Source organism: Puccinia triticina, chromosome 3A, assembly GCF_026914185.1.
Source record: "Puccinia triticina chromosome 3A, complete sequence".
In the NCBI taxonomy this organism is placed as follows: Eukaryota; Fungi; Basidiomycota; class Pucciniomycetes; order Pucciniales; family Pucciniaceae; genus Puccinia; species Puccinia triticina.
In genome coordinates, this window is record NC_070560.1 from 4980387 (window position 1) to 5000922 (window position 20536).

Consider the following 20536-nt stretch of genomic DNA (forward strand, 5'->3'; position numbering starts at 1 on the left):
ACTGGATGAAGAGTGGGATGGCGTTCAAGTGGCAAAGACACCGTTACCGCCCAATTTCAATGCTTTGACTGAGGATGGCGATCCCTCGACTTCGACCAAATACCTGCACTTATTGGGGATTATGAGCTATCTGGCAGTAGGTACCAGGCCAGACATTGCATTTTCCGTCAACTATTTAGCGCGTTTCTCTGCCAAACCAAGCGTGCTACACTGGAAGGGTGTGCATCATCTGATCAATTACATTGCAGGTAGTACTGATCAGCGACTCTGTTTATTCCCTGACAAGGAACCAAGGGCTCTTAGGACTTTCTGCGACGCCTCATGGGGCGGTGAATTTGCGAGGTCTTCATATGGTGTTCTGATTCTGTTTTTAGGTTGTCCAGTCCTGTGGGTTGCTCGGCGACAGACGACGGTCGCTGCGTCGACTTGCCATGCGGAATACATGGCGCTAGGCGCGGCGACAAGGCACACACTGTGGATTCGCCACTTACTGAAAGACGTGCTCCGGGAAGATTTTGTAGGTCATTTGCACTGCGACAACCAGTCGGCAGTGCGAGTGGGAACAGACAATGCTTCGAACAAAAGGACCAGGCATACGGACCGCGATTTTTACATTACTAACGAATCTCTTTATAGGAAGCTGACAACACTCTCGTGGGTACCTACGGCTGAACAGAAAGCTGATGTGTTTACAAAGAGTTTGGGACCTGAATTGTTTCGACGCATGAGAAGTTTCCTGCTCAAGGCTGCTTGATTGATTTATGTTTCCAAGTTTTTCTTCTCTAGTTGTTACTATTTGGTTTCCCTTACTTCCAATTTCCTCTTCTACTTATTTTTTCTTCCCTTCCCTCTTTCTTCTTCTCTATGAAGTACGTTGTCATTTCTATTTCTCATTCCGATGTTACTTGTAGTTAGGGTCTCGAGTCTAGGCGAGGGGGTGGCTGTTGTAACCTAACCTGTTAGGTTACATGTAGTGACACTCGCCCGCCCTCGAGACCATGTTTTGGACTCGGGAACAAGCTGCAGAGCTTGTTCCTCTCTCTGCATTTACATATTCATCGTTTCAGTCACTTCAAACGTAACCAACCTACAGGATGCAGGGCCTCTTAATGTCAAGACGCGCCGGCCAATCCAGTGAGCTTACTGTCTTGACAAGCCAATCCATCTCCTGAGAAGCTAATTCGGACTGTGTCTCTCATAACAGGATTAATTTCAAGAGTGACAACAAAGGATCTGCTGCGGATCCAGGATCCGCCCAAGTTCCACTCCAAAATTCACAGCACAGTGGCCCTGATGAGGGTTTCTCAAAGTGCAAAGCCGGAAAATCCTCCGGCCAAGACATTACCACCACTCCCCCGAAGAAACGCAAGTACAAAAAGCGTTCTGCGCCGGCTGTGCAAGATGAGGCTGATCAACTGGTTCCTGAAGCGTTATAATTCAGTTCTGCCGCAGTCTACAGCCTCATATTTGGGTCCAATCTGAACCCCTGTGGTATTGTTAGAGATCACTTGCTTTGTCCACAACACCATGGCCATGTCCATATTCTTCTTTGTACAGTTTCTTGTTTCTATTTTATAATCATAGTCCTCCGCAAACCTTCATTTTTATATTTTTACTTCAAATCAGTCGATAGAATATATTAAATATCAAGTTTCCAGTTACCGTGTACAAAACCTAAGAGCTGCTGGTTCCTAGGTCACAATTCGGAAGTGGCAACATGGCTTAGTCCGCTGCTCCTTCTTTAAATTGCATTTCAGGACGCGGAACTTGCGCTCAGTGATGTCACCAACTCAATCCCAGAAGTAGAGATTTTGCCGTCCTATAGAACTTTTCTCGTGCAAGCCGGTGTGGCTGTACCGTATCCGAGGCTTTGTGTAACATACGTTGCACCTATTCCAGCATATGATTGGGGGAAGTGCGTGGGGGCATTCAGGAATACTCCCCGGCATTGTATATGACCAGTTCCATCGCGGTATTGTAGCCTATGCTGGTGTTTGTGTCTATGTTGAATGTGGGAGAGCCATGCAGTTAATACCATCTTAAGAAACTTGGCAGTGTCGGGAACCGTGGCAATGACTATTCCGGAGAAGCGATCTCACATTTTGGAACAAGTGGTATGAGAGGACCAGTTTTGATTCCGCGGCCACTGCTGGTTTATCATTGTCGGTTCTGGTGGACAATGAATTAACATGGCTCTGTTTATTGCCTTGATTGTGAGTGAGGGTAGTGCAATTGTCACGACTCACCGTGATATGTCTTGTTCGTAGCCAGGTTTGTCATGGCCAGTTCCGGTGAACAATCAGTATGCTTGGTGCTCACTTTGTGGTCTCGGTCTACATACATAAATATAGGGCTGTCATGCCTTGGCGGCCACGTTCCCCCACAGTCAGTTAACTTTTACCATCTTCGTGGATTCTCAACATCCATCATGATACAGATTTATTTTTTTTGGTGTCATGTTTTTGTTGCCGCTACTATTGTATTGTGCGCAAATTAACTGCATGGACTTATGTTTCTGTGAGACTATTTCTGCTGGGTTTGCGAAACAGTGGGTTGCTGTATTGGAGTATGTACTTGCATGTATGTTTGAGGATACAATGATGATTGATTATGAGCGCTGGGTCCGTGCGTAATAGTGACAGTGACAGTCTGTTTGGAGATGAAGGGGTGTGGGCGTAAGCCAAGATTATATTTTGTGCGTGGGGCCTGTTTGATTTGCTTCAGTTCGCGCGGCGCAGCCGCGATTTCCCTAGTTTTCTTTGAAGGCTTTGCTTCACAAATGCCAGTCTTCTGCAAAATGGTAACGTTTCTAGGTTTTGACATTACAGATCAAGGCTTGAAGATGAACACTAACAAGCTCACTACAATAGCTGATTGGCCATTTCCGGTGACTGTTTGAGGTTTACAAAAGTTTTTGGGTTTCACAAATTTCTACATGCGTTTTATACCGCAATTCTCAACGGTAGCCGGTCCTTTGACGATGCTGACTCAAGAGAAGTATTCTGATTCTACTCTCCTTAATTCTTCTGATGCGTTACTGCCGTTTGAGAAGCTGAAATCTATGTTTATAAAAGAGCCGTTGCTTCTTCATTTTGACTTTGAAATGGATAGAGTCGTCCATGTGGATAGTTCGGGTTACGCCATTGCGGCGGTTCTGAGCCAGCCTAATGCTTCTGGCAATTACCTTCCAGTCAGTTATTTTTCCAGGAAGCTTTTTGATAGGCAGCAATCATGGAAGATTTTTGACTTGGAATTATTGGTGATTGTTTCGGCTTGTCAGGAATGGAGGGCTTGGTTGATGGGTACTGTAAACCCGGTTGCCATGTTTTCTGATCATTCAAATCTGTTGTATTTTAAAACCGCTAAGTACTTGTCTCCTAAACAGGCGCGGTGGGCTCTCTTTTTAGATAATTTTAATATGCTGATAATCATATATATATGCCCGCTTAACAGCAGGCTGGAAGTTAGGAGAAGAAAGGATTCCGCGTGTGAAGATCCTTTCTCCCTCTATATAGTAGGGGAGGCTCTCTTCCAGAGAACTTCCCCCAGAGTTTATTGGTACCAAGCCCGTCCACATTGCTGATCTGAATCAGCGATTGGGGCCTTTACCTCTTGAACTCCAACCTTTCCACCTCTTCATCTTCCTCTTTCCAGAACCTCCAACCTTCCTACCCTCTCCACTAGGGTTCCAATCCAAACCCGGTCATTTCGGAGCTACCCAACGGGTATTAGGATCGGATCGGGCTCGGGACGCCCCAGCTCCGATCCGAGCTCCGATTGGGTTCCAGTACATGATATGTGAGGGAAAATGGGAAGATTCAGACTTGTTTACGGGTCATAGAAGAGCCTTTTACGTTTTAGCAGTCAATACAAAATGGAGTTGATGAACAGAAAAAACAAGCAGATCAATTATTGAATCTGTATGATTGTGTTATTGGTCCAGCTCTTCAAACATAAGATTGCTTCAAGGTTTTTGGGTGACATGCGGTTTCTCAAAAACGTTTGAATGTGGCGCCCAACCAAGAACACCCGCTCACAAGGAGCACTTGTTGCCGGAATGGCTAAGAGTGTTTTTGACATATTTGCAAGAGTGGGCATTTTGCGTTGGTGTGATTTCCAGAAAGCCAATGGATCACATCCTTCATCCTCACACTTGGCTTCCAGGTAAGAGTTGATCTCCTTGATGGGCGAGTTCAGTCTGCGCTTCTTTTGCTTGAATAGACATGCACTACAAACTTAAAGTACTTTGCTAGGGGGCATAGCGGTTCTGTGACATGGCATAGCGTTTTTTTTTTCTGTAGCAAGAGGTGTCCAGGGCACAAAGCAACCCTGTGCTCTTGTGCGCTGAAGAGCGGGGATCAGCAAAAATTGCTGAAAATTGCCGCTTTTTAGCACAAAGCGCAGCATTTTTCTGCTACTTCAGCGCACAGCTCTCAGTTTTGATAGTTCATTTTTAACTTATATTTCTGATCTGGTAGCTCAAATAATCAATCACTACTTGTCATCATGAGATCTTTTAGCTCAAGGAATCAAAACAACTACTTCAATTTGAGTCAAATGACATTGGCAACTCACACAACTAGTACCAAAATCTGCCACAAAACATGTGTGTTATAGTGTGTACGTGAACTACCATGCACAACAGTTGAAGAGAGGACAGAGATAACAAACAAATAAATGAAAGTCTCCGCATTGACAAGTATCAAAGTTCAAAAAGATGAAGACACAAGAAGAGATGTGAGAAGTCCGACAGGGGTTCATTTGGATGGGCCTGCATCCGGCTTTTGGCTGCAGTCGTCAACAGAAAATCCACTCAGCGCTTCGCTAAGGTCTGTCAAGTTGACAGCGGGATTGGATAAGTTTGAAGGAGATTCCTTTGGTTGCTCCGGTTTGGTTGGCTGATCAGCTGTGGGTATATCTGTGCATTTGGCCCGGCAAATGTCGTCAGCGGTTTGCTTGATGTGATTAAGTCGGAATTGTGTCCGTGCGGTTGATTGTCCATTTACCGCCGTTGACCAAGTCTTACGATCTGTCCAATTTGTACTTCCTTCACAGGAAATTTTGGAAGCTGGATAATGATTTCAGAAAAATCGTTGTTGAAAAACAAAAGACAAAAAAAGTGCATACTTAAACATTTACCATCATCTTGCACTGGAGAGTCCATTTTATTGAGGCTTTCATACCTTATCCCTGCAGTTGCCTTCTTGTCTAGATGTGTATTGCCTAATTGAGTTTTAGGGACCAACTTGGTAAATTTAGAGTCCGGGCTTTTGTGATGATTGTGAGGTAGCTCATTATTTTGATGAGGTTGGTCAGAAGTGGGCTCCATCTTCTGATTGTTTTAGGTGATAATCAAGGGAGGTTTACGACACACATCAGTTAAGTTGATATTTAGTGAGGCTTAATGAACGAATCACCTACTTGGAAGGAAGTGGTATGTGGAGTAGATGACGTGCCAGTAGCGACTTGCACTGATTTCTCAAAACTTTCTATAGATACCCCCTTGCCTTTTGTTTCCGAACCGGCACTGGCAGATGATCGGATGGATGGAACCAGATGGTTTGGAGGTGTCAATCTTAAGAATTGATTGTTGTCACTTGTGGTCAAATTTTGAGCTGCAGCGGTATCTTGTCCAGATTGATAAGCAGCGGTGAAATTTTGACCCTGTCGCGGAGCAGAGGAAAATTAGCCCTGATTTTGTTCTGATCAGAATGTGATGCACAGATCATCTACTTGTGAAACAGTTACAGTTGGTGTTGACGGAGCCACAGTGACTGCTCCGGCCCCTGTTTGTATCTGGTCTGAATCAATTAAAGCACACAATAAATTATTCGCTCAACGTTGCACAAATTATGTGGACTCACCAAGGGTTCCATGATTTGCATCTGGATTTAAAGGAGAAAACCCCCCAAGTACCTCACTCGCGGTTGTAGATTGACCATTTTGCGTTGTAGATTGACAATTTTTTGATTGCCTGGGGGAAACGATCGGGCAAGAAGCAGCAGGCACCACGTGTAAGTTGAGGGGAGCATGGGAAGATTGTTGCGCTTGAATTGGGTTGAATGTAAACACAGGCGCAGATGATCCTAAATTGGTGAAGCTCCTTGCATGCTCAGTCACCGAGATCGTTGGTACCTTAGCAAGAGAAACAGTGGGTGGCGGAGGAGCAACAGCAAAACTCAGAGGAGATGATGATGTGGTGATTGAACTGGCGGATGAATCAAGTGAAGACAACACTGGTTGTTGTCTGCTGGTTGCAGGATTAGTGGGCTTGGAAACGGGGGTAGAAGAGCCGTCGGGGCAATTACGATTCTGAGCTTCAGTTAGCAAAGACAACGCATGTTGCTGAAAATCGGCCATGCTTCTCATAATATCCACAACTGTTGGGATTGCCGCGGGTTGAGAGAGGTCTTCAGCTGGAGTCAAACCATTCGCTTGATACAATGGGGCAAGTGGTTCACTATCTGCATAACGCATGAAGAAAAACGGTCAAATCCTTAAATTAAAACAATGGTGCACCCAAGATGTGCACAAACGTACCTTGGTGAGGTGGTTGCCCTGGAATTTCTGCCAGAGAGAGCCATAATTGGCGCGGTTGAGATTCTTAATTTATTGCTTCTAACAGAGAGGGTTCGTGGGGCATTGTTGATTCAAGTTCGTAGCCATAATATTGTGGTTTGGGTACTTCAGCATCCGTTACAGGAAGCCACCAAGAAGACAGCCGAAATGGAATCAAAGAGTGGATAGTGCGTTGCTCTTCCTGTTTTGCGTGCTGGGAAAACGCAGTATACCAACACGGTTCCGTTTTGCTCTCTGCTGGAGGCATGCGGAAAGTTGAGGATTGGAGCTTGCTTGGGCGTAATTCTTCGAGTCTGGTTCGATGCTCAGACTGCAAGAACTGCAGCCGATGATTGACCAGCCGGGACAGGCGTCGACATTCGTTGATGCTGAGGCTTTGAATGGGATTGGAATTGGATTTTGTGCACGAGTTGGGAGGAGCTGAATCGGTTTTGGAGGGACCTGGCCTCTGAGTGTTTTTTGAGAGGTAAACAGCTGGCAAACCAGGAGCCGAGTGAACTTTGGGATTATGGGAACTAGGAGACAAGTGAGCTTTGGGATTGTGGGAACCAGGACCTGAGTGAACTTTGAGATCATGGAAAGAAGTTGGGGGGACAGCTGGGCGTTTTGTTTGTGAGATGTCGCGACCTTTTGTGCGGTTAATGCTATGATCATGCAATGGTTGGCAAGGATGAGCAGCACTGGAAGGGAAAGGATGAATCAAGCGGCTTGTCGGCGCAGTCGCTGAGCGGGGATTATTGATGACATTGGGATTGGGGTTGACAAATGACACCGCTGGTGCTGCTTGTGAAGGTAGCCGATTTGGGGGAACAGTGGGCGCGATTGATCTGACGTGTCGACGAGTGGGGCCAAGTTGAACTGTAGGCTTGCGGGTGACAGGAACAGCTACTGATGAGTTGGACGTTTCTGACTCGGAGTCAATCGAAACGGCATTGCTTTGCGCAACTTCACCAACACCACTTTCTTGTTCGTCGTTGGAATCAAGAATTCTCGCCGAAGCTTTGCGTTTGGGGACAGTGGATTTTCGGGGCTTCGGCTTGGGAGGAGTTGGAGGTGACTTGGCTTTTGGGGCCAGCTTGCTGGATTTCTTTGAAGGCGTCTTGTTAGAGGATGTCGTCTTCTTTGGCTTTGAACCAGAGGTTACGGCGGGAGTACTCGATCTTCCAGTGCCAGACCTCCTGGGACCTAAGGCATGAAAATTCTTTGTGAGAGAAGTCATCATTAAGGTGGGTACATGAATTTAATGCTTGCCTGGTTCTGGGTTAGTGCGAGAGGGTTTATAATTTGAAGAAGTTGCCTGATCTTTGAAATCGTAAATGAATGATGTGTTGCATGAATTAAGTATGTAAATAAATGATGGATGACAAAAAGAAGTATCATACCTCGATGCATACATTCAGCTGCCATATCACGGATTGCATCGACCTTAGTACCATTTGGTATAACAGCGCTTGGGTCAGTTCTATAGATGTAGTCCTTCAGTTGAGGGCCTCGAACATGCTTGGCGTAAGGGTCGAATGGGGCTTCAACCATCTCGATATCGTACTTCAGTTAAGCAAATGGACTACCGCAACAAGGGCAAAGGAAAGGATCACAACCAGAAAACAAAACAAAACGGGCTTTTCTGACCAAGAGCACAATACCGCAGATGTCAGAGTTAGATGCAGAAAGGCGGTAAACACTTGTTGATGCTGGTGAAACAGGGTGGAGGCAGCTATGCTGAACAGGATGACGGAAAAATAAAATCCGCGCTGGAAGGAAGTCAGACAACACACGCAGATGGGGGCCAAGAATGTCAGGTATTGGTACTGTGGGGTGAATACGGTGGATAGAGAAGACTTTGACGTGTATAGTAACAATATGCAAGATGCAATCGATAAAAATAAGGCAACCATCAGAGAGGGGTGAAGGGATATTGCCACAGCGTGGTCCCAATAGGCACCTTACATATAGACAATGCTTCACCAGCCGTATTGTTGGTCGACTTGGGGCTCATCCAAATCCTGAGCTTTGCGCCAGCCTGGCCCACGCCTGATCACCGTCTAACACCGTCCAATCATCAATGCATCTAGCATTCATTCGATGGTGACGTGAAACTTGGGCCCATGTTTGTAAACCGGAAAGATATTGAATGGAAATGCATACGTATTTATGTAAATACTTCTTGTCATCTCGGCAGTAGGTGGCAGTGCAAATGCAGCAAGCCTGTCGAGATCTTGCAGAATTGCTTAATTTTGATTGTTTTCATCTAAAGATGTAGTAGGTCAGCAACAGATGGTGTATTTACGTTGACGTGATTACCAAAGCAGCAACTGACATGTTTTTCCTTTAGAATTTCAGACCGTTGTGAATAGAGACCACGCCGTTTGCGCGCAGACTCCGACCCACCCATAAGATCATGCGAGTTCGACTGTCAGATCCTACTTGTAGGAGTGGGCCTACATGTCAGCATCGCTAAAACTTACACAAAAACGTCAGATTGGCTGGCTAGATTTGGACACGGACTAAGCTTGATTGCAGACAAACCTGTGGGGATTTGGCAATCATTTTGTTCCGATCAGCCTGTTCACCTCCGCACATTCGTAGCAGTGATTGAAAACTGACATGGCGTTGGTGCGAAGCCAGAGCGAAAAACGTTTAACGGCCTTCAGTCGAATCCATCAAGCCATCCAAGAAGACGATCTTTGGACTGTAGCTTGGTACATGCGGAGTTTTCTCCTAATGCCTCACGTCCTATCAAACCTTGAAGAAAAAATACTACTAGCCAAATATGACTTCCGAGTAAAATTGTTTGAAGAGAAATTGGACTTACTGAAAGAGATGGCTCGCGGGCACGCTAGAGAAGACTTCGAAGATTGGCTTCAAAACGGCAAAGTATTTGGTCAAATCGAGCAACAGAGTCACGCCAAACATCAGCAAGAAGTAGGAAAATTACTCGTCGCAATCAGCACCTACGGTCGATCAGTGGCTTACCTTTACGAGATTATCAACATGAAAGTTGCGTTGCCCGAATCACCAATCGAAAAAGACACGTACAAGCTTCAGGCCATGGGCAGAAGTCCTGGATCAGGTAATCTCCAAAAGTAAGCTCGTTTGATTTTTTTCAGGCTGGTGACACACTTGCAATGCGAGCATCCAGTTAATTTATGGTCCATGTATCAGGTCGGCAACTTCGTTCAACGGTTGGGTCTTGATTCGTCGGGAGGAAGCAGGTGCTGGAGATTATCAGGGTGGAGAGTGGACCATCATTTGACCGCTGTAGCTGAAGTCAGCGAACACAAAATTCAACCTTTCCGCGTACATTACATATTGGACCCTTCTCTCAGCCTGACCGCTAGGTGGCTCCCCCCCCCGGAGCCCCAAATTTGGGGGCTTCCCCTTGCTTCATATACATGATCATTCTCTACGCTTTGTACCTAAACCCAGCCAATGGTCAATGACCCAGCCGTCGAGACTCCTCCCTACAAGATCACAAATAAGATCACCACCGGTGAAGAGCACAGAGTGGGTGCCACTGAATCTTATTCCAAGTCATTGCAGCCGGTGTCAACTGTACATGCAGGTGCGCGTTCAGTCCGGCACCAAGGCCCGTGGTGACGGATAAATAAGCAAGCCACAAGATTGAGTTTTGCTGAGCTGCGCGCATGCTACATAATTTACATAAAAACAACCTGACATCATCTCACAGGGACGTCGCATGTGTACATATCAATCCTACAAATATTGCTGTGTACATATTTATATCTCATGAAGTCGTAACAATCAGCATCATACATACATACATACATACATTTACTCCCTCTGTGTCTCATCACCAAGCTCCATCCTCCTTGATCGCAGCTGAAAAATATTTTGTGCCACATTAATTGCCGCTAAAAATATTTTGTGCCACATTAATCGCCGCTAAAACATATTTTGCGCCACATGCCTAGCAGAAGTACACTCGTTAGCCCTCGTCGACTCAGACTAACCAGCGCTTGTAGGAAACAAATCAACCAATCCGCAGCAAAATCGGTCTCCCAGTCGCAGGAAGCCTTTATTTCCAAACTACTGGACGACTGCGAACATGGTATATGGAAACGTGGGTATTTTACTTTTCAGGCACATTCTACTTGATCATCTAACATATGTACCCATTACAGCGTCAGATCAGCTGCGAGTGGTTGATCTACGACCAATATTGAAACACTACGGCGTCAACATCTCGCAGGCTAAACGGAAGACGTTGGTTGATAATTACAACATTCTAGTTGCCAAGAAGCAAGGTCAATCACACTTGCGAAACAACGTATACACTGAGGTTCCGACTGGGTCCACACAAAAAAAACGAAAAAGGGCTCAAAACTTTGAAAACGAGGATTGGTTGTCTGCGGTCTGGAAGAAACAATGTTGCACAAACAAAACTGTTGATCGAAAAACCGCCACTACCAAACATCAACTTGACTCTAGCTTGCAAAGACCGCCTTCCAGCAGAAGCAGGGACGCTGATCTCCTGACATTAGGCCTTGTCAAAGCGCGCGTCTTACCCGGTACATCCACCCAAGATGACGATGACAATTCAAGCACGGATGTCCCTTTGGCGAGCCTTCCCCAGCCAAAAAGAGCGGACTCTAGAGATCTCCCGACATTGGGCCATGTTGAAGCGCGCGTCTTACCCGGTACACCCAACCAAGATGACGACAACGATTCAAGCACGGATGTCCCTTTGGCGAGCCTTCCCCAGCCAAAAAGAGTGGACTCTAGAGATCTCCCAACACTGGGCCATGTCAAGGCTGGCCCAAGAATAACTCATTCCCCTTTTACAGATGCTCTCAACACCATTGGTAAGCCGTTTTTCAGTTGCATTCCAGGGAAATCCAGTTTGTGATGAGTACTGACTTCAGATCTTCTTCCAAAGCCGATTCTGTGCTAGGCAAGCGTAAATGGTCAAATGTGGACCCTAATCCAGGTAGAAGTTTTCGTGATTTACGTTGACACCCATAGAATACTCATGCTTGTTCCTTTATAGCGAATCCAGAGAGATCAATTAAACAGCCCAGGATCATGAGTGATGACGTCGAGCCAGTATTCAATACGCACAACCGAACGGACCAGAGCTCGAACGATGCTCATCCCAAATCCCCCAAACAAGATTTCAATCACCACAACGACAACACTTCCAGTGACGGTGAACCCTTGGCTACCCTCAACAAACGGCCTCCAGCACCAAATTCCAACTGCAATAATCATTTCAGCTCTGGCAAAGATCTGTCACCGGCCAGCCTTGCCGACTGCACATCATCCTCGAGCACTGATCACAAGAGTCAAGAGCCAAAGGTGAAGCTGGACAAAGGAAAACAGCGTGTGCAGAATACATTCAATGCTAAGGAAGGACTCAACGCTGTCGGATTAGGTTCAACCAACGCCTGTGATGCTCTTCCGGCAAGCCACCACTCGACTCAACTGTCTGCTTTTAATCATGTTGGCGAGACTTCAATCAGAACTGTTGGCACTCTTCCAACAACAAATGTGTTTTCAGAGTTCCTGAACACTCCCTGTAAGTCTTGAACTTGGTTGAGTACAACCTTTCAAACTAATAATTTTCAATTTATTTATTATTATCATGATTATTTTCCTTTGGGGGATGGGGGCGAAAGGTGTATCTGTATTAGGCAAGCGGAAATGGTCCACTGCAGGACTCAACTTACCAGGTGAGGTTTTCTTGATCTTAGAATTCAAAACAGCCACTTACTTTCTCTGTTTTCGATATCAGCGGTAAATGAGATATTGCTTGAACAGCTAAAATCCATACTTGATAACTATGGCGTCGGGTGCGTTAGGGGTTGTTGTTCCCAGATCAAGATGTATAATAGCCTATGCTTGCAGGTCAATGTCGAAAGACCTGGAAAAGTCCCGAGGCTTCACAATCGTGCTTGTTCAGCATGCTATTCATCTTCCGAATTCCTATCAACAAAGGCTCAACCGCAGCAACCCTCACAAGCTTCTACCATTCCGATGGCGTCATTGCCACAAAATCCCAGCATAATTCTAAGCTCCTGTAACTCTGTCAAGACTCGGGCTTGGGCCCAGAGCACAGGTCGCGCAAGGAACAGAACCCTAACCCCGCAAGGGGGATCGGTGAGTCCGCGCTTCCCTCAGGCACATGCATATGCATGATGCTCCCAGGCAGAAGGATTAAGCTAACGCTAATCCTCTGCTCCCAACTAGCCACGTCATCAAACGACGAAGTGCCTCAGCGATACCAGCAAACTCAACCATCAACAAGGTAAGAGAATTGCGGTATCGTCACAGCTAGGTCAAGCAGTGCTGACAGGAACTCTTCTCTGTTACAGCACGCTTGCTACCGACGCCAACCCAGACCGCAAAGGTCCCAGCCTCAGCGACAGAATAACTGAACCCACCACAGGTGGTAAGTACTTCGCTGTAGAGCCTAACAAACTCAAGCAGAGATCTTACCGTGAGCTTAATGATGAAGCAGATACCATCAGCTCCGGAAGTCTCGCGAGTCGAATCGGCCTGTGTTGAGCGCTCTGCCGTTCGATCTTAACTGAATCAAACAGACGCTTCCGTCCGAATCACGAACACGTGATTCCAGCTGCATTGCCCATACCAGAGTCGGTCAAGATCCGCTCTTAGGTACCTTTTATTTCTCTCTTTGTATTTCTTTCTCTAAGTCTCTGGATATGCCAGATAGACCTCTCTAATCAAGAAATACAATGCTCTTAGTTCTGTGAATTCCTACAAACTCTCAGCTCAACATTCAAGGCGCTCATGAAGTCAGACTCAATATTGATTCTTCTGGTGAGGTTCCTTGACTTCTCCCAATTGGAATAGAGCCGCTGATGGATTCTGTTCATTTACATGCGTCATACTAAGCAGCTCCTGCCAGTTTTCCAATGGATCTTTGTCCTGCCGCGGAGACCCGCCATATCACTCCTATCCAAATCAACCCAGAGCCCTGCCGCTTTCATCCTATTGAAATCGAACCTCTTCAGATCGAACGGCGTCTGCCAGTGACCACTCAGGAGCAAAACTTCAATGGTGTCGAGGGCAGTTCCAGTTCTGCTAATTTGCCGGGTCCTTTAGAAGATCCCCGAAAATCAGATATGGATGTAGATCAAAGTGTAGACAAAAGAAATTTGAACGAATCCCGCGCTCATTTGGAAGATTCTCGATTATCTGAAGTGCATGCGTATTTATCACGTAAGTTCCTCCTTCCAAAAAACATCTCAGTCTTGTCGCACCTCTAGTTCGATATTGACTTTATCTCCAAAAAATTCAGAAAGTGGAATGCACCCAAGTACGCAGCAACTCCCACCCGGTTCTACTCATATACATTCAACCCAATCCTCTCACAGCAATAGTATTAACTGTCTTGGCGAATCCCTTAATTGCGACGAAGAAAGAAAATATGGTGGCAATTTTTCGAGCAATCATGGCAACTCCACAAACAATGAACTCGATGTTATCGACAATCATAGCGACTCCTCAAGTAATGATGAACTTGATGTTATCCGCCAGCTTTTGCCTGAATCAGCGCAGCCAACACCTGAGGTACCAAATCCAAAACCCAATTGACTTAACCAAGGTAGTCCTTTCGTCCGAACTCCCCCGACGGGCCCTCCCGTCCAACTATCTGCAGGCAATTACCTTGTTCATCTTCTTCCACCTTGCTCTCCGGTGTCCTTGGCTGGCGATGGGCAATCTACTGTTTCAAAGAAATCCCTCAAAAATTCCAACTTCGATGATGACCAGCTGTCACTCAATAGCCCCAATTCTGAGTCCACTCATCTTTCCGCCGGCAAATCAAACCACCAGCAAGATTCTGATCCTGATTACTCACCCAAGTCTCAAGACATTGATGGTACACGTTTATAACACATTTTATTTATTTGAGTTGCTGATTTATCGGTTTTGGTGTGGCTGGCAACGTGTGTTCAGAGCTTGCTGCGTCAGAAAATGCTTCTGAACAAAGCAGGATATCCAGATCAAGTGTCGCCCGCGCCCCCCCTGCTGATTCTGACTCCCCGCAAAGTAGGTGTTACCCGAAGTATTTTTTCTTCAGGATGATGACCAAGTGGTGTCTTTCATTCATCTAGGCGCCAGTGACTTATTGAATCCAGGAGGAGAGGATGAGGTATCAGAATCGCAAGGTGCCCACAACACAAGCTTGTCGGGTGCACCTGATATGCCAGTTTGGACTCCTGGTTTGTTTCTTATTGTATATACCTCAAGATAGGTTCCAGACTGCTGGTCTACCTCAGAGTCAAGATAGGCATCTGACTGCGGGTCGATTTGTTACAGGTCATCTGCTCACAAAAAAACAAATCTTGGAAATTCTCAAGCAGCACAATGTTCCTCACAAAGGTTGGGACAAGAAGGAAATCCTCGTCAAGATATATACAAGGTTCTGCAAATCTGAAGATCAAGCCAAGAAGCAGTCGAATTCTGATAAGCCGATCCCATCAACTGCGCCCAATGAACCGAATCAGCCACAAGTCATCTCCGAGGCCACAATTGCTTCGACACCGCGGTGTGTATTTGAGCAGTTCTTGAATGATGAGCTTCGAGAGCTCTTGGAACCTTTCTCAACAAGTACTGGAAGCTTGTCAAGGAATAAATTGATATTGCTATGTGATTCCTATGTCAATCGTAGTAAGTGTTTTGAAACTATACGGTTTCCAGACAACCATTATCAATTTATTAACCCCTAGTTTATTCAGACCAACCTCTAAAGATTCGAAATTGTGCCCATCTTCAGGAAGGTGTGAGCACACCATGTTCTAACGCGGATGATCAACTACCGATGGACGTGGACTCACCTCAACCAATTCTCAAGGAACCCTGCGAGTCTACGGTCGCACAAAGTGAACCAATGGATTGGAGACTGTCAAAAGATCCACCTCATCAGTATGGCGATCCATCAGAGCCTGCTGACTTGAATGCCTCTCCCAACGCAACACCTACACTGTACAGTATGGGTACTACTACAGCCAAAACAACACAGCTGTCAGAATATCTTCAGCTAACCACCAAGCTTCAAAAAAAGAACAACCAACTGCTCACAATTCAAGCAACCAATTCCGAGTGCTTCCAACAGAAGTTACTTGATTGAATCGACAGCGTCACCCCTGTACTAAATCGACTTGTAGAGCTCACGGAAGTCAACCTCCAAGGTGGCAGTGATACACGTTCTTGCCAGCCAGCCAAGCTTACAACTTCTCAGAAGACTCCTCGGGGCGGCCGCCTTGCTGTAAGTCCAAGGGCAATAAGTTTGGAATCCATCCCCTCCGTCCCCAATTGCTGATTTGTACTTGGTTTGTAGGAGTTGGTTAGGATGCATGTACGCACCTTGTTTGGTCTTAAGACCAAGCAAAAGATCCCACCGCCCCTCTCCAAAGCTGAAGCACAAAAATGGGTTGACCATCCGGAGTCGAACTCAGAAGATTCCGGGTGCAGTACTATTGAATCCAATGGAGGAACTGATGATTCACCCTTCCCTTACCCAGATGGACCTGGTCATGCTAATGCGACGCTCTCAACACTCAAATTTCTCCGCTGGGAGATGGATCGCTACGGAGTTTCTTCATTTCGTCCAGATCTGGCCAAACCGTGGGGCAGCCCACAAAATTCTTTTCTTTGGAACTTGGCTATCAAAACATTCATCCAATTGGTCAAAAGAGGCGAGTATTCTGGGATTAGTTTGGATCAGTATAGCCGCACAACAATTCAAGATGCAATCCGCAATCATGTCGTTCACAGATGGCAGAAGCCGTAAGCATCCTCATTGACAAGTCACAAAAAGACTTTCGTAATCCTAACTGTGCATACTTCATTGATTAATTATAAGATATCGAAAACAACGCTCTCAAACACCTGAAATCACCCAACGCGCAGCTCAACGTGCCCGTTGTGAGAACTCCTTTGGGATGGTTTGGCAGTCCTTTGAGGGGGAAATAACAATATGATATTCCAGCTAAGTAATACTACTGTTACGGGTGGTTTGAAAGACCTGCCCCTCTATTATACTACAGAATTCTGACAACAAATTTATTTATTGTTGTGGCGTGACTTTTATGACGGAGAAAACTTGTATGTAGTAGTCTCTATCAGACCTAGATCAGTTTTAACAAGTACAAGATGCGTATACAACCTCTATATGGCAAGATGGGCAAAGAATATAATCAAGTGAGAATATGTTTTGTTGGGTTTTTAATGGTTTCAGCAGAGGGAAATGATGATGGAGTGTGGTAGGAGATTTCTATGTTAATGTATGATGACTGTGTCTTCCGTGATGATGGAAAAATGATGACTGGTGACCACTGAGCTGGGGTGCCTGGGTGATGATGGAAAAATGGTGGGAGGAGGGCCTCCTTATATATTCTTTTCTGAGTTATTTTTGCTGGTGAGGGCTGCACTCAAGGCATTTCTGCTGGTGGTGACCCTGTGGATTGCACTGCCTTCTGCAAGGGGTGCATAACTTAAACTGATGTTCCGCATGACCATGTGTGATTTGTACTTTTTAAGGCAAAGTCCACCTAGGTTGGTTGCACTGCCAAAGTGGAGGCTTTCTGACCGCATGCATCGATGTAAGGTCCGTGCAAATCTGTTGAGTTGTTGAGTGGAGGCCTAGTCGATGCAGTTTCCAACGCGCAGGTTGCGTGAGGTGATCTGAGCTAATGGTGGAGGCCTGCCTAACTAGTAAATCTAACTATACTCTTCTATATATGCATGCCTTTTATGATTTATATGAATTTCCACCTGGGTATGGCCTATACTAAACCTATAATTGTAACTAACTTCTAAACTAAAAGAGCTAGCTGGGTAGTTGAAGTGAGTGACTAGGGTTAAGTTTGTATTTAGAATCTATTTCTTTAATAATATTCTATCATATGCTAGTATTGTAGGCTTTGAGTTGAGGTTTTGGCAGTTTTGTTGCGCGCAACAGATCTGGATCACCACACCGTCAGATTACTTGAGTCAATAAAGTTAGTATACATGTTTTACCCTGTAACAATATTTCACTGACACCCTTGATCTGTCAGTTGCGTCAGCTCCGCGCCAGTACAATTGTAGTTGACCTTAGACTCAAGGGGCTTTTGCCAATCGTGCAAGCCTGCTGTAGTGAAGACAAAACGGAACCCAAATCAGATGAAGAAATGGATATTGACGCAAGTTCTATTGGTAGCGATGATATGACCATCAACACATCACCCCCTCAGTTAGAACCCAAAAAGCCAGTATTCACAAGTGCCAATCCAAAGCGTTGCACAGTGTGTAAGTACTACTGACGCAATCCTGCCGTAGATGATCTCATGAAGACTCTTGACGATTTGAGAATTCACAAAGCTAAATCTTGCCCCAAGAAGCGCACTGGTCCCATGCCAGCCATTTGAAAGCGCTCTGCTGAAGCCTCTACAAGCAACATCGGTCCTCCACCTCATCTTCCGTGTGATTTTTATGATCCAAAATGGTTAGAAAGTTTGTCTCAAGTAGAAATGACAAGTCTGCAACCCAGTGTTAAGCCTGCCTTAGGTTTCTATTCAAAGATCTTAAACCAGCCTTGATGTATTTTTTCTGTCTGATGCGGATTTGTTTCCTCCACACATAATTTCATTATCTGTTTTATATATGCATATGATGTAAGCTGGCTTGTTACACTCTAAAAATTGTGATGGCTCTAAGCTCCTGATGCAGTTGAATTGTTGAAATTTTGTGATGCAGTGGGTTTTGTTACTCGGAAGAAACTACACATATATGTACATATATTCTTTGCGGCGGGAGGGTCATAGGTGCCCTGCTGCGGGACTGTGGGTCCTTCCCTTCCCAAACAAACGGATGATTACCTGAGCAAGGGGGTGCTTGGGCCTTCGCCAATCAAAACCGGTTGGTCAAGTCGCAAACCATAACCGTTTTTACCCATGTAAGTTTTTGATCTCCCTTGCACGCCACTTCTTTCCACGCCTCAAATTGTAACCATGTGCTCATTGAACGCGCCCACGAACAGTCATCTGGTCGGTTGAAGTCTTTCCGGTTGATTGGGTTCTTGCGTTGTGATCTGCGGTGAGTTGTAGTTATAGATAGATTCCAGATACAATGGCTTCTTTCACGGTACATACATTGACAGGTCAGGTGTGATCTACGCAGCAGTGACGAGTATATACAATTATGCAGTTTTTTGCGATTACGAGCCGCACCAAGCTCGTGATGGACAAATGTTGGGTCCAGCGAGCAGTCAAACTGGAAATGCACCGAGCTTGTAAGTATCCCCATGATGCTCCAAGTGCTCCAGAACTTCAAGAGAATATGTAGTAAATATTGCTCTCATTTCTTTATCGCTCCTTATAAATGGACAGGCATTGCAATGGTGCCCACCACCCATCGGAACATCGCGGTATTCCTCCTCAGCTATTTGTGTCACCAATCCTATTGTCTGCGTAGGAGGTCTTTTTAGCAAAGTTAGTCCAAACACAATGGATTTCGATGAGGTTGCCAAAGTCATCTACGCAATCAATCCTTACATTTATATTCCAAACCTTGCTTTGTATTCTGAAGTTTGACGTCTGGCATTCTCACTTATAATCCAAGGTATAGCAATATGTCTTGCCATCCAACCCCTTACTTGAACTTTTCTGACACTCAGTTTAATGTATCCGCATACTGCTTCAGCCCCCCAACATACGCTAACGTGGTTGATTTATGCCATTGACCCTGGTTCACCTACTTTGGACCACGCTTCACTGCCTCTACTTCGGCTTTGGGCGGCTGGCTATCTATCCGGTCAATCACGTATTCATCAATCAAACAAACAATTTCATCAGATTGAAAAATCACCGCTGTCTTGATTCCTTTCCCTCCTTCTATTATTTGATAATACACAAAAAATTGTCTGTTTTATCCTAATCTATCTCTGGTTGAGCTTATGCTAGCAACCCCTATGACGCAGATATCTATAAACAGACCACCTTCGAGCCCCTGTCCCAAGGGTGTGATGCTCTGAGCGCCTTAGAAACCTTAGTCCCCACTGCGAGACTTTCCCCATGGTCTATGTTGAACGTTGTGGAACATATATGATGTGGCCCAGCGTTCAAAGTGCCCCACTTCAGCCAAGGTTCTTCCATCCTATCCGTATTCAACCAATAAATCCCTAACTGATTCTTGTGGCAAGTTTTAGAAGCCTTAGTAATAATGCCCCACTATTGACACGCGTAAACTGAAATTTTACCACATCTCTTGCTTGCCCTTGCAGATTTAGACCAATCAGGCTGAATTCAACCATGGCAACGCCCCTTGCACGACATCAGCTGATAAGCCTCATTTATCACATCAATCCTGATGCTCGTATTTTGCATTGCACTCCAAACACTGAACTCCGTGCTCTGGCAGCCCAACACATAGGTCGAGGTATATAGCTTGTTTTACATCCACCGTTTTGCTTCAGCTTTGCTGACATGATTTATTCTACACATAACCCCATACCACTTTAGACATCACTCGCGCACAGCTGATTTCCTTGATACATACCATTGACCCTTATGCCCATGTCTCGTACTACAGTCGGTTGGCTGAACTCCGCTCCCAAGCAGTCGGATACATAAACAGTCATTGTAATTGAACTGGCAACCAAGAACCACACGAACACCCTTGAACGTTGCTTTTATAATCCCTAGGCTAACTGCGATCTGAAGCACATTTTCAATCCCCAAGACTGAAATACTGCACTGTTTAGTAGAAAATGATAGTACTGTTGCTTAGTAGAGGTTGCTTTTTGGAAAGAAAAAACCCAAACAAAGAAACAGATGAAAGTAAACATGAAATCAGTGAACATAAACAAAAAATGAGCATAGCCGCAGCCAAGGGTACTGGAAAGACTTAACAAAAAGGAACAATCAGATGAGCCGGGCGTGAGGTGAGGGATTAGGAGGGCAAGACTTGTGAAAAAGGATAGCCCAATTAG

At 45.4% G+C, this 20536-nt stretch overlaps 3 protein-coding genes across 3 annotated transcripts; 2 read left to right on the top strand and 1 right to left on the bottom strand.

Annotated features, from left to right (window-relative positions):
• Window positions 1-6604: 6604 nt before the first annotated feature.
• On the bottom strand, window positions 6605-8015 carry PtA15_3A544 (uncharacterized protein; the record flags this gene model as incomplete). The annotated part of the gene is made up of 2 exons (XM_053167522.1): window positions 6605-7780; window positions 7962-8015. The coding sequence occupies 2 exons, from the start codon at window positions 8013-8015 to the stop codon at window positions 6605-6607; spliced, it is 1230 nt and encodes a 409-aa protein (XP_053018730.1).
• A 1168-nt stretch (window positions 8016-9183) lies between these two features.
• PtA15_3A545 (uncharacterized protein) lies at window positions 9184-9832 on the top strand (the record flags this gene model as incomplete). The annotated part of the gene is made up of 2 exons (XM_053167523.1): window positions 9184-9662; window positions 9742-9832. The coding sequence occupies 2 exons, from the start codon at window positions 9184-9186 to the stop codon at window positions 9830-9832; spliced, it is 570 nt and encodes a 189-aa protein (XP_053018731.1).
• A 671-nt stretch (window positions 9833-10503) lies between these two features.
• On the top strand, window positions 10504-16357 carry PtA15_3A546 (uncharacterized protein; the record flags this gene model as incomplete). The annotated part of the gene is made up of 13 exons (XM_053167524.1): window positions 10504-10660; window positions 10722-11402; window positions 11477-11527; window positions 11588-12115; window positions 13459-13782; window positions 13866-14167; window positions 14335-14443; window positions 14521-14613; window positions 14679-14786; window positions 14884-15234; window positions 15303-15560; window positions 15732-15832; window positions 15905-16357. 13 exons carry the CDS (start codon window positions 10504-10506, stop codon window positions 16355-16357), a joined length of 3516 nt encoding a protein of 1171 aa, XP_053018732.1.
• Window positions 16358-20536: the final 4179 nt, after the last annotated feature.